The 13,970-nt window shown below is 35.7% G+C and overlaps 1 protein-coding gene across 6 annotated transcripts in view; it reads left to right on the forward strand.

Moving 5' to 3' along the window:
* rnf157 (ring finger protein 157) overlaps positions 1-13,970 on the forward strand; it is a 38,913-nt gene that overhangs the window by 12,653 nt on the left and 12,290 nt on the right. For 3 of the 6 annotated variants that reach the window (XM_005156348.6, XM_005156347.5, XM_073918585.1), the window contains exons 8-15: positions 1,714-1,761; positions 2,196-2,267; positions 2,480-2,639; positions 4,934-5,046; positions 6,464-6,699; positions 8,616-8,730; positions 11,943-12,048; positions 12,131-12,312. In XM_005156348.6, the coding sequence (XP_005156405.1) occupies positions 1,714-1,761; positions 2,196-2,267; positions 2,480-2,639; positions 4,934-5,046; positions 6,464-6,699; positions 8,616-8,730; positions 11,943-12,048; positions 12,131-12,312 (1,032 nt within the window). The remainder of the gene's footprint in view (positions 1-1,713; positions 1,762-2,195; positions 2,268-2,479; positions 2,640-4,933; positions 5,047-6,463; positions 6,700-8,615; positions 8,731-11,942; positions 12,049-12,130; positions 12,313-13,970) is intronic. The other 3 variants (XM_073918584.1, XM_677914.9, XM_073918586.1) reach the window with 1 other exon arrangement.

Genomic DNA, 13,970 nt, shown 5'->3' on the forward strand with positions numbered 1-13,970 from the left:
CATTTATTAGGCACAGAATTAGAAACAGGACAGGAGGCAAACAACAATAACGGTAAACAAGAAAAGGATAAAAACATGGCAGGACAAACAGGGAAAATGCTTCGTAATGCTTCACAGTGAAAAACAAGACTCAACAAAGAGTCTGTGTGAATGAGGTGTCTTTTTAGTCCTAATAATCAGTCCATCATGATCTTCCGGCTGTGTGTGTCAGGAGAATTGGTTACTCCATTTGAATAATGCTGCAGTCACACTAGAGTTTGCGCATGTGAAATTCTGTTGTACGGCGCTGCGAAAAGGGCCATGATTAAACAAGACGATGAAACATTAAAAAAAGCGAGCGATTGCTTTATGTTTTAAATTTCTGTCCAGAGAGGTCATGTTTTGATCTTCGATTGGTCTCAGGCAGTCATGTGATGCAATTTCGCAGGTCAAAGTTCACCAAGCTTAAACTTACCAAAGCAGCAAACTGCGAAACTTGTCGCACGAGCTTGTGTTTCCGGTCTACCGCATTCGCATGTGTATTTGCATCTATGGGACGAAAAGTGCAGTGTGACCACAGCTTTATAGTGTGAGCATTTGAGTTGTCATTTAATTATTACAGGATTTTGCTGAGTTGATCATGCAAATTAAAAATCAAAAACATTTGCTTTCTCATTTGAGAATGCAATTTGATTTATTTTCAGATCATTTGAGCACTTGATTTGTCATTTGGGTAGTTGTTTTGAAAGTACAATTTATTTTTGATCTTTGTAGGCATTTAAATTGTCATTTAAATTTTTGAAGGAAAAAAACGTTCTATATTTAAATAACAGTTAAATTAAAGTTAACAGTCCACATGTGCTAAACGTTTCTTTTTGTACAGCGAACTAGGTAAATGTGAGATGAAAATTCATATTAAAAGTATTTCTGCAGCTTTGCCCCCCATCCCAAAAAAACAAAATAAATTACAAATGAATAACAACTTTAAATTACGTTAGCATTATTGCAGTAGTATTTTGTTGATGTTGTTGTTGTTGTTAATAATAATTACATTAATTTTATTATTGGTGTTACTATTATTTTTGACATTGTTGTTAGGGTTGAAATACTGCAATCTTTATTTTTTAAAGTAAGGAGGTCTGAGTTTAACTCAACTTAAAATAACAAGTTGCCTCTAATCTTTTTAACTCAGTGAAGAAAAGTTTGATTTAGGTTAAGTTAAGGTGTTAATGTACTTGTACAAACGTTTTTCCTGATTTTTGCTAAACTAACCCCCAAAAAAAAATTATTTTAACTTTTGAATTTTTTACAGTGCATTTGAAATCACAATTAATCGCCCTCTTGTGATTTTTTTTTAACTTTAAAAAAAAAAAAAAATTCCCAAATGATGTTTAAAAGAGCAAGGAATTTTCCACATTATTTCCTATAATTTTTTTCTTCTGAAGAAAGTTTGATTTGCTTAATTTTGGCTAGAATAAAAGTCTTTTTAATAATAAAATGATATACAGCCATATCGCACTGCTACTCGTGTGATATTGCTCATATATATAAAAATACATTCCTACTGTTCAACGATTTGGGGTTTGGTACTGTCATGATGGTGAAAAATTGCAATGTTTCAGTAATTTGGCTGAATTAAATAATATTTCTGGTGTTTTTTAAAACCAGCACTTAAAAAAACTAAATGTACTGTTTCAACTGATGGTTTAAAGAGCTGCTGTGTTTTTCTTCCAGCATATGGATGGAAGTTACTGCGTGAAACCTCTAAAGCAGAAACAAGTGGTAAGTGCTTACTATTTATATAACACTTTTTATACCCCATTAGCAGCAAGGGTAATTATAATGGTAAAGATGTAGTTCTAAGTATCAGCACACCACAACTATAATGTTAACTGCATGGAAAAAATAATCATTACAATCACTTTCAGAATTTAATTTCTGCTGATAATCAATAAAATAGCCTTTAAAATGAATCCTGCTCTAATAAGCACTAACATTTAAAGTAGCACCCCCCAAAAAATCCAGGATGTCATTGTGTGTAAGTGCCTTTGTAGTTATCTATTTTAGTTTGAATGAGCCTTTATATATAAAAAGTAACCATTAAAACAAAAGGTCAGCCAATATCAGGTGGCTTTTGCAATATAAATGTCTCATTTGGCTCTGCTAAGTGGCAAATGTTCAATAAACCTCTTAAGCTCAGTGTGCTTTTCTCTTAGGTGGATGGAGTCAGTTACCTGCTGCAAGAGATCTACGGCATAGAGAATAAATACAACAGTCAAGAATCAAAGGCAAGTCATCATCCACCTTCACAAAAAGACATCAGTGCAAATAGTGGAATCATTTGTATAACAAAAAAGCATCAGTATAGTAACTGCATACAGTGTTTGGTTGTTGTGACTACTCATAAATCGCTCCATATTAATTTAAAAAAGGACGACATCTGTCAGTCTTAAGCTTTCATTCATTAATTGGTATGAAAATGACTCACTGGTGTTTACAGGTTGCTGAAGATGAGATTAGTGACAACAGCGCTGAATGTGTGGTGTGTTTGTCGGACGTGCGGGACACACTGATCCTGCCCTGCAGACACCTGTGCCTGTGCAACGCCTGTGCAGACACGCTGCGCTACCAGGCCAACTGTTGCCCCATCTGTCGACTGCGTAAGAACCAACCCCTGTACCACTCTCATTGTGCAGGACTCTCTTTGATTGAGATTATTATCAAAATATAACACACCTCAGATGATATTTGTGTTTGTGGTGTTTCATTCTTGAATGCGGTAGTGGATTACATTGAATAAAATACTGAACTTATAAGGGTATTTCAGCTAAACATGAAAATTCGATGTTTATTTACTCTATACAGCTTTTTATTCAGTTGAACATTAACAGAATTTTCGCATATAGCAATCTAATATAGATATGAATAATAAAGAGATATAAATATAGGATAATTACATATATGATATACAAGTTCATATTTGGATTTCAGATATATAAAATATATGTCATATATGAAACATTTATTTCAAAATATTGCAAAAATAACTATTTACATGTATATTTTTTTCAACCATAAGAATTACAAAAAAAAAAAATTGTCATAGAACATCTTTAGAAATGGAAAGATAATACAATTAAATTCATGCAAAAAATTGCCAAAAAAAAGAACATACAAACTACAACATTTCAACAAAATTTATTTATTTTGTGTTTCTCTTAATTTTTGCTATTTTTTAAAATTCTTTAATATTTTTCCCCATCATATCAATTTAGGCTACACATTTGGCTTGAGTACTGACTAAACTAATGTATATGCACAAATATGATATTGTAAAGCATCCTATAGAAAATATTAATTTAAATATAGGTTTTGTGGGGGGTGTACTCATATATGCTGAGCACTGTATGTATGTATGTATGTATATATACTGTATGTATATCATATATCAGACCTCTATATGGCTTAGCTGAAATTGGGACTTTAACTGTGGTGATTTATAAAATTTATTTCAACAGCAACTGACACTTTAAAAGTCTAACACCTCTAAGTGTTACATGAGAATTGTGTCCTTAATCAGGAGGAAAGAATTCTGAATGGTCCAACTCATTTTTTGTTTCTACATTATGGATTGTTTCCCTCTGGTAGGAGATATAGAGTTCCTAAATAAAAGTTAAACTGAGGAAATCCATTTTACCTGTTTCAGTTTAAGAGTTTAACTTAATTAGCATTATAATTATTGTCACTATTGTGTTTTGTATTGTTTTTATTATTTGTTTTTATGGTATGTCTGCAGCAATATGGTGATGCCCACAACAAATTTCCTGTCAAGATCAATAACGTTTACTACTATTACTACTACTACTACTACTACTACTACCACTACTACTACTAAAACAATATACAGACAATTTACTTGTTTAATGTTTCTGTAACTTGCAACTTATATAAAAATGTTATAAACAAATCTGTTAGTTAGTGTCTGCATATTTGTTGTTGCTTGACCAGAAGCTTTAAGATTAAAGGTAATATTATTACAAACAGTGCTCATTTTATTGCACTTACCAACAGATTTGCTTAATAAGTCCTCAATGTATCATATTATTTAGCTTTGCCTGAATACTTTTCTTTGAATTTTAAAGTGCCAGTAGCCAATTACTTGCATTTTATGATTCACAAGAACTATAGTTTCGGCTAAAAATCTTCTTTATTGTAATCAACAGCAAATTAACAACAAATATTTATTTTTGGGTGAACTATCCCTTTAAAGTCCGTTCACAACAATATTGATCATTAAAAATAGCTAGAGCATTAACTGCGAATCCACAATAGTGTATAATAATATTCTGTCTATTTGAAACATGTGCGTGGGGTGGCACGATGGCTCAGTGGTTAGCACTGTCACCTCAGAGCAAGAGGGTCGCTGGTTCGAGTCCCTGGGCCAGTTGATATTTCTGTGTGGAGTTTGCATGTTCTCCCTGTGTTTGCGCAAGATTCTTTTCAAGTATTCAGTTTTCCCCCAGATTCCAAAGACATGCGATATAGGTGAATAAACAAAATCAGTCGTAGTGTATGAGTTTGTGTGTGAATGAGAGAGCTTATGGGTGTTTCCCAGTACTGGGTTGTGGCTGGAGGGGCATGCACTATGTAAAACATATGCAAGAATAGTTAATGGTTCATTCCGCTGTGGTGACCCTTGATACATAAGGGACTACACAGAATGAAAGAATGAAGCTTTTGAAAGGGATTCCAATAGTATTGTTAATTTCTAGCATTACAATTGCAGTGGGACTCATTTATTCTTTTAAACGTTGAATGATTTTCTGATTACTTTTTATGTCATCATCTTTGGTGGTAGCGGCCCTTTATTTACAATATTTTGTTTGTTGAAAAATTTGTATTGTTTATGTTGAAATATTTTGTTCATTTAAAATGTCTTCATTTTTCTCCATAGCATTTCGTGCCCTTCTTCAAATCCGAGCGATGAGGAAAAAACTGAGCCCACTTACACCTACTGGATTTAACCCTGTCATCACCTCACAGACGTCAGATTCAGAGGAGCACTCGGTAATTCACAGAGATCATACAATGTTCTACTCATAGCAAACGTATTATAGCCAAATAAAATACATATTATCCCATTAATTATGTCAAACAACCAAAGGTGCTGGAGCAGTTGATTTTTGCGTGCACATAAAAGTTTGTTAGGACTGTACACTTTAATAATTTAAAGCAACAATTCACCTTAAGATTTTTATTTGCAGTTATTTTACTCACCCTTATGCCACCAGAGTGGTAGATGCTTTTTATTTTTTAATGTTTACTTTAACTCTCAAAGTGCAAGTATCCATTAAATGTAAATCATATAGGAGTCACTCACGACCACGATTTCATCTGAAAATATATATTTTTACTCATGTTCTATTCCAGATCAATAGTGAAGTGTGCACTGTGCTGTTGCATTATTTTGATGTGGTGCTCAAAAGGTCATGATTCACACTCCTTGTTTAATTTCTTTATTTTACATTCTTAGTTATAAAACTCAATTGTTTCAGCTCAACGCCTTCCTCAGAGTGTGAACTTAACCCTGCAGGCACAGGACGTCAACATGATGGATGTTGGATGTTGTTTGGATATAAAAATTGGGTTGACATCAGAACCCAACGTCAGGCCAGTGTCAAAGTCCAACCTAAAATCAACCTAAAATCAACCAAATTTCAAAGTCTAATCATATTACACCTTAACAATATGTGGACGTTACCACTATGACATCTATCAGACATTGGATTTTGGTCACTTTCCAATGCAATCTAAAATCAACAAAATATTAACGTAAATTTGATGTCGTTATTGGGCGTCAAAATAATGTTGTCCTTAGATGCTGGCTAGACATTGAATTTTGGTCACCTGACGTCATGATCTAAATCAGGGGTCAACAGTCCTGGAGGTCCGGTGCCCTGCAGCGTTTAGCTCCAACTTGCCTCAACACACCTGCCTGGGTGTTTCAAGTATACCTAGTAAAACCTTGATTAGCTTGTTCAGGTGTGTTTGATTAGGATTGGAGCTAAAATCTGAAGGACACACGCCCTCCAAGAACAAGTTTGGTGATCCCTGATCTAAATAATAATATTATTGTCTCATGATGTTGTGTGTCTTCTGGGAAGGAACTGAGGAAGGCATTGAGCCAAAAAAATTGTGTTTTATATCTCCGAAGAATGTAAAGTAATGGTATTATTCAATGAGTGTGGATCATGACCTTTTGAGTACCAATGTTCTCCTGAAAAAAGCCACCTACATCTTGTATGACCTTATAAAAATGCAGCAAATTTACATTTTTGGGTGAACTATAGTATTCGAACATTGCCTGATATAAATTAAGCACAGTTTAATGCAGAAACACACAAACCATCTGTCTGCACCATACTAAAAGTACAAATATTGTTATGCTTTCAGTTCTGAATAGCCACATGTGTGTTTACTGCAGGCGTCAGAGCACATCCCACCAGGCTACGAAGCTGTGTCCCTGTTGGAGGCCTTGAATGGGCCCCTGAACCCGTCGCCATCTGCTCCTCCACTTCAGGGCCTCACCAGGGGCCATGTTTCTGGATCCGTGCCCACATTTGGCAGTGAGAGCCACCACACGCCCGTGCGCTCCCTCTCTCCACTAGATCATTCTGTCAACCCCAACCAGACTGTGAAACACAAGAAAAGTGGCTCAAAGTGAGTTGAAGGGTGCTGTAGAACGAAACAATTAAAATAGATCAAATAAAAGAAGCTAATATCACTCAAATATTAGAAAAGAACATTGCACCTAATCAAAGCAAAATATAAAATATAAAATGACTACTTTATAATGAATACTTTGCACATTTCTCTTTAATTTTGTCCTATGTAGGGATTTACTGTTATGTTAGGATTTTTTTTTAGCGTAGAAATTTTTCATTTTATTTTAGGTGCAGAGTGGAGGCTGTGTTTAGGCAGAGGATTGCATATATTGCCATATCAGATATCTGGGGATCCACTCCTAAAATCAAATTATGGGCTCTATTTTAACAATCTAGATGCAAAGTCTATGGGCCCCATCACACACCTTACGCAACAAGGCGCAAGACGTGTTTGCCAAGACTTGTTGCTATTTTCAGACCAGTGCAACCCTAATTTTCCTGTTTTCCGCCACGTTGTTTAAATAGCAAATCCATTTGCACCACTTTGTGGACTAGACACTTTTGTTTCAGTCAAGAAAGGAGGTGTGTTAAGGCACATTGTTGGCTTGTTGCTATTTTGAGGAACTAAAAAAGACCGGCTAAAAGCAGGTCTAAAGTTCAGCGCAAAATGCATTAGTTGTGCACCTTGCTCACACATTACTTAATACACACAGGATGTACAGCAATACACACATATCTTTACAAATGAAAAAGAATCAAAGTAAAATATTACAAAAATAATTACTTTCTACAAAAATTTAAAAATCACTGCCTCCATGGCTTTTTTTAGTTTATTCACGTCAATTTGCTTTTGTATAATGTTATTATTTTTAGTAGTAGTTTTTATTATATGCATATTTAAATTTGTTTTATTAAATACAAGCTTAGATTTGTCCACCTGTAAGGTTTTGGACCAAATGGGGCACAGCATGTGTATTTGGATATAACTCTTGGTTTTTTTGACCACACACATCATTGTTAATGTATTCCTTTGCTGGAAATTAGAACTGAATTTAGAAATAGTTTTGGAACAAATCTTTGCACTTAACAAACGAAATGAATTATGTAGGTTAATGGATGTCTTCAGTGGAGTGTACAGCACTGTTTCCTTATCCACGAAAGAGAGAAAGAGAAAGTGAAAGAACAGGCCGATTAGAGGAGGAAAAATTAAGGTTGTGCTGGTCTGAAAACAGCAACACGTCGGGGCAAACAGTTGCAAACACGCCTTATTGCACCTTATTGCGCCAGATGTATGATAGGGCCCATAGTCTATTTGATAGTTGCATTAACACGTTTGCTAAAACACTATTGCCAGCACCTCACAATAAAGATGTCTCAGAGGGTGTTTATGTGATATTTAAGCAAACAAACAAAACTTTTTGTTTATTAACAATTTGAATTAAATTGTAATTAACTGTGATGAATAGGGTGTTAGTTAGAGACACACCTGTATTATACCCCACATCAAAAGCATAGTAGAGCAAAATTAAATTAAGTTCTTCTAACTCAGTGGTCACCAAACTTGTTCCTGGAGTGCCGGTGTCCTGCAGATTTTAGCTCCAGCCCTCATCAAACACACCTGAACAAGCTAATCATGATCTTACTTGGTATACTTGAAGTTGGAGCTAAACCCTGCAGGCACACTGGCCCTCCAGGACCGAGATTGGTGACCCTTGTTCTAACTTAAAAAAATAAGAGTTTAAAATTAAATATTTTAAAGCAATACAATTCCACATTTTTTTTGGACCAATCTGACTCTTTATCGTGTGTTTCAGTGTTACTCTACAAAGCTTTTAAATAAAGTCTCCAGAACATTTGCTGGATGTTATTAGAACTGTCACTTTACAGATTTTCTTGAAGGTTCAATTATAAGCTGAGGAGTCAGACAGATGAGCGAGTCGGTGCTAATCATGTATTCTATAACCTCCCTAGATCACTCTCCCAGAATTCATCAGTTCTGCCTGAGGAGGAGGATGAGAAGTCATGCAGCGAATCTGAAGCGCAAACATGCAGGAGAAAACTACATGTAGAACAACAAGAGGTACAGGTATCTCGAGTAGCCTGATAGTGTTTATGCATTTATCTTGAGCTTTTTCTGTTTTATTGTCATATTTGTTTTTAAGGCATGAAAGAAGTCTCTTATGCTGACCATGATTGGAATTATTATTACATTTACAAAATGTGCTTTTAATGCATCAAGACAAAAAAAAAAAAGTGATATACTGTTTTTTTTTTTGTAAATAAGGAAGTGCCCAGTATATTTTTCTGAGTAAAAAGTAATGACTATTATACATTTCTATTATGTGCTATTGAACACACCCAGTAAAATAATTTAATGTAACAATATTTTACACACAAATACATATTTAAAACAAAAATTATTTTATCACATATTAAAAGAGACTATTTAAGGATCACAGAGCAACCATAAAATATAAATTCTTTGTCGTTTTATACTTTTATATCTTTTAACTATGTCTTAAACCAGTGTTTCTCAACCATGTTCCTGGAGGACCACCAACACTGCATGTTTTGGATGTTTCCATTGTCTGTCACACCCATTACAGTGCTGCGTCCCAATTTGCATACTTATACGGTGTCCTAAAAGTATGTACTTTTTTGTGAAGACTTTTGAGTATGTAACAAGAGGATGTAAATTTTGGGACATACAAATTCACATCCAATGTGCAATGTTTTGTGGGCAATATTAGCGGTTAGACCAGGGGTTTCAAACTGGCGGCCCGCGGGCCATTTGCGGCCCTCAGTGCAATATTTTGTGGCCCGCGCCGACCGCTGTACACTGACAGAATCAGCGGAGCGGGGAGAGAGAGCGCTCCCCGCTCTGCTGATTCTATCCGTACATAGCGGTCACTGGCATTCCCCGCCCGCCGTGTTGTCGCGCGCGTTCTCATCAGCTGTGTTGTCGCGCGCGTACTCAAGAGCGGTGTTATCGCGCGCCTACTGAAGGGCGGGACCGAGGGTGTGTCGCGTCGCGGGGGCACTTTTGATCATTTTGGAAGGGCACTTTCTATGCAAGACTAAAAAGGGCATGTGCTCTGTACAGGTTGAGCCCTATGTGTGCACGTGCCTGCCCTGCATCTTATATATATCATAGGTAGAAACAGACTGGTACAGACAGATGTGACTGGAGTGGGGTGAGGGTGTTTTATTTATACATATATACGCCTTTTTTTAGGTGAGGGAATGAAAGTTTTGAGTGAGTTCCCTCACTTTTTTCCCAGGACTTCAATAAGTCAAAGTACAGGTCTAGACTTAATGATGATCATCTTCAAGCCATACTGAGGGTCTCAACTGCTTCCGCTCTAAAGCCAAATGTGGTTCAGATTTGTGAGAAGAAGCGCTGTCAAGTCTCTGGCAGCAAGAAGTAGGCAAAAGATGCCATGTTCAGAAGAACTGTTCATAATCTTCACTCAATGTTCTATTAATGTTCAGGACACTTCATGTTCAGAAGAAATAACTAAAACTTTTAATAATGACATTTGAGGACTTTTTTTTTGTGTGAAATCCCTTATGCGGCCCAGCCTCACCAAGACTTTGCCTCCTGCGGCCCCCCGGTAAATTGAGTTTGAGACCCCTGGGTTAGACTAACGACAGTTCTACTCTTCGAATTTCTACCGGAAATAGTAGACTATGTGGGAAACTTTGGAATCCTCTTTTCAACATACTACAGTTCGGGGCATACAAATTCTATTTTTGAATACTATTTAGGATGGATAGTATCCAAATTGCGACACAGCAAGATCTTTCAGTCTCTGCTAATGATCTGAATCAGATGTGTTTGGGTTGGTGCAGTATGCAAGTTTGACATCCAGTAGTTGAACTGGGTTTTGGGTTCCTGGATCAAAGCACATGCAAACACAGATTGAGGACCAACAGAAGCAAGTGACCATTGAGCCTAAAGGCTGATTTAAGTCGTGTTCTATGTAAAAGCAACGACACATGATAGAAGGAATATTTTCCAAATTAAAAGGAGTTTTTGTTCTATCCAACACCTCAAATTTATACTTTAGAAACGGCTTCATATTCTTGCAGCTGAACAACAGGATACACTGACAATGATCACCTCAGGTACACCTCATGTGCTTTTACAGTGTTAAATGATAACAATGTGAGTTTGAATGCCATTTTACATGACATTTATAGCCATACTAGTGAAAGCAGCAGATAGTTTACCTTAGACCTTGAAAATAAAATAAACCTTTGAAATTGAACTTTAACTGTGAAATAATGCAAATCAACACATATCAATGATTAAGCATGTACATTTAATAATGTTGAAGAGGTTTCTTATGTATTAATTAGATTAGAAACCTTACCATTTTGTGCATATTCTGTGCCTCTGAATGGCTGTATTTAACTTTCTGTCGTGTTTTGTCTGGTGCCCACAGCCAAATTGCTTATCACTGCAAATCTCATTAAGTAGCGTGTTGTTAGGACACAGGGTTAAAATGTAACCTGTCAACTAATGTTTATGTTCTTAATATTTTTATTATTTGCTAATTAATAACCTCATGTGAAATTCTGAATGTGCCTCTTATTTCAGAGTCTGCTAATGTGCACCGGAGGTTTCGTTTCAGTCATGGGTGCATGCTTTCTGAATGAATGAATGAATGAATGAATGAAGGAAATAAGTTGTTTTCCAAAAAGGCAACCCTTATGCTGAATGATAATTGGCTAAAGTGGCAGTGGGCGGGTTAAAAGAACCAAAACAAAGACAACCGTTCACGTAACAGACATCTTCAAAGCAGAATTACTGACTTGAGCATTGTTTTTCAGATAAACAAGAATGTTCACTTAGCTTGTTTCTTAATTATCTGTAAACATATTATGGTATTTTTATGCTTTAGAAGAGTCAAAAACTTACATACAGCACCATTAAGGAGACATGGAAAATGTGCAGAGTTGGTGGTCCTTCTGGAACATGGTTGAGTATCTTAAACCACTATGTATCACACATTTCTTAGCAGCTTTCTATTCTATTCTATTCTATTCTATTCTATTCTATTCTATTCTATTCTATTCTATTCTATTCTATAATTTATTTTAATAAGTACAGATCAGAATGAGTATGTTTGTAAAATTTTTTTACCTAAATATATTTGTTATATTGGAACCAAGTTGTCAACTGTCATGGAAAATTGCATAAACATATAGCATGTTTTAAATAGCCGAATACCATTATTCACTAGTGATAGTGAACATCATTCTGCTCATCATCGCATCTAAATTCTCGTGCAGTCTGGAGTGACTCCTGAAAGCGACAACCTCACCTTGTCATCCTCGGGGGCCATCGATCAGTCCTGTAACGGGACGCCTCTCTCCTCCACGATCACCTCCCCAGAGGGTACAGCGTTTCAGTCCACTAAACCTTGCTCACTAAAATGCACACCAGAACTCGATCGTTTACATCTGCTTGTTCTGTTCAGATCCAGTCAGCAGCAGCCTGGCTCAGTCAGTGATGTCCATGGCGTCGTCTCATAGTCAGCACTCTCAGATCAGCACAGACACTCTGTCCTCAATGTCTGGATCCTACATGGCTGGAGCCGAGGGGGAGGAGGCTGCTGAGACCCCAGCCGAGAGCAGAGCACCTTCACAACATGAGGGTGAGGTAAGAGAGTTAAAAGGCCTGGAAGCAGCACGTCATCGACTTCCGATGCTGTTGCTGAAGTTGATGGTTTTTTCAACATGATAATCCATCAGTCCGCTAGAAATCTAAATTTACAATGTTTATTCTTCTAACTCACGTTGTTTTTCATGAAGTCATCATGAAATAGAAGTTAAAATTGTCCTTTTTTTCTTCTATTGTGAAGTACATCCACTTGAAATGGTCCTGAAATTACAAATAAATGTAGGCCTGTCAATGATTTGGATTTAGATGCATGAAAGAATGGACTGTTGGAAGATGGGTGTTGATGGGCTAACAAAATTACATTTAAAAAGACTGACGAATGGATAAAAGCCATGCCAAAGTGAGACATGCCCTGATAACTCTTTCTGAAAGGCATTTCATGTGATCAGAAATGAAGAAAAGTCATTTTAAGAGGGCAGGGAAGGTTATGATATGTGATTAAAGATTCTCAGGGGAAATTATTTTGGTAAGACGATTTGATGGTCCGTATTGCACATTTTGTTAACTAAAAGTTGCACTGCAACTACATGCCAATTACTTCTCATTTGAGTATTAGTAGTCTGTCTGTATAATATCTGATGAGACTGCTCTTCAACATTTAACTGACTATAAGAAACTTTGAAATAACATGTCAACTTCCTACATGTCAACCTAACAGTCTACTTATAATCTAATGAGAATTAGTTGGCATGTAGATGGAATGTAACTTAAATTACATTGAAAGAGACTGAAATTACACCTTTATTTTTTAATTTTTAATTTGAAACATGCTAGTTAATCCACTCTAAAAATGTTTGTTTTGGTTATTTTTAATGAAAGTCTGACCATTTTCTTCCGCCATTAAAGTGGCGGCTTTTGGTTGACGTAAGCTTGAGGGTTTTCATAGCAACTGTATATCAATATCCTTAACAATGCCCTTCTTACCGTTAGTTTGCCATGAAAGAATAATACGCAAAATAAATCCCCATCCCCTATTCAATATTCTGTTTCAGTTGGAAGTACATCAACATACTGAAATAAAAGTCTAAGCAACATCTATGCCTGGTTGTTGTTTTAGAGGATTAAACCCAAAAATATGCACTTATTAACTATTTATTCAACCTTAAAGTGGTTACAAACCTTTTTGCATTTTTTTCTTCTGTTGAGTACAAAAGGAGATATTTTGAAGAAATTTGAAAACTGGTAACCATTGACTTCTATAGTAGGAAAAAATGCTGTGGAAGTAATTTGTTTGTACCAGTTTGCCAAATTTTGCTAAATATTTTTGTTTTGATAACAAGTTAATACAGTTATTATTTAGACGTTTATATTTCACTCACAAATAAAAAAAAATTATGGTACTGTTATTAAAAAAAGATTATGTAAGACTGTGTATAAACTGGAATTTACACCAGGAATGAAACAAACCAAATCAAGCTTTAGCAAATGTATTTCAAGTGAACTAAAAAGAAGGAGCATGTGATATACTATACTGATTTGGCGCTTTGTGCATGTTTTGCTTGCTTGATATTAATTTGCAGTGAAAAGTTGAAAGCATAAATGTTGCAGTGGGATTTAGATAAAATAAACTGATGTATTTAAAAAAAACAGTAAATTAAAGTTGTTTCGTATTGAACCGTTTCTTCTATTTAATTTTT

The sequence above is a fragment of the Danio rerio genome, chromosome 12 (genome assembly GCF_049306965.1).
Source record: "Danio rerio strain Tuebingen ecotype United States chromosome 12, GRCz12tu, whole genome shotgun sequence".
Lineage (NCBI taxonomy): Eukaryota > Metazoa > Chordata > Actinopteri > Cypriniformes > Danionidae > Danio > Danio rerio.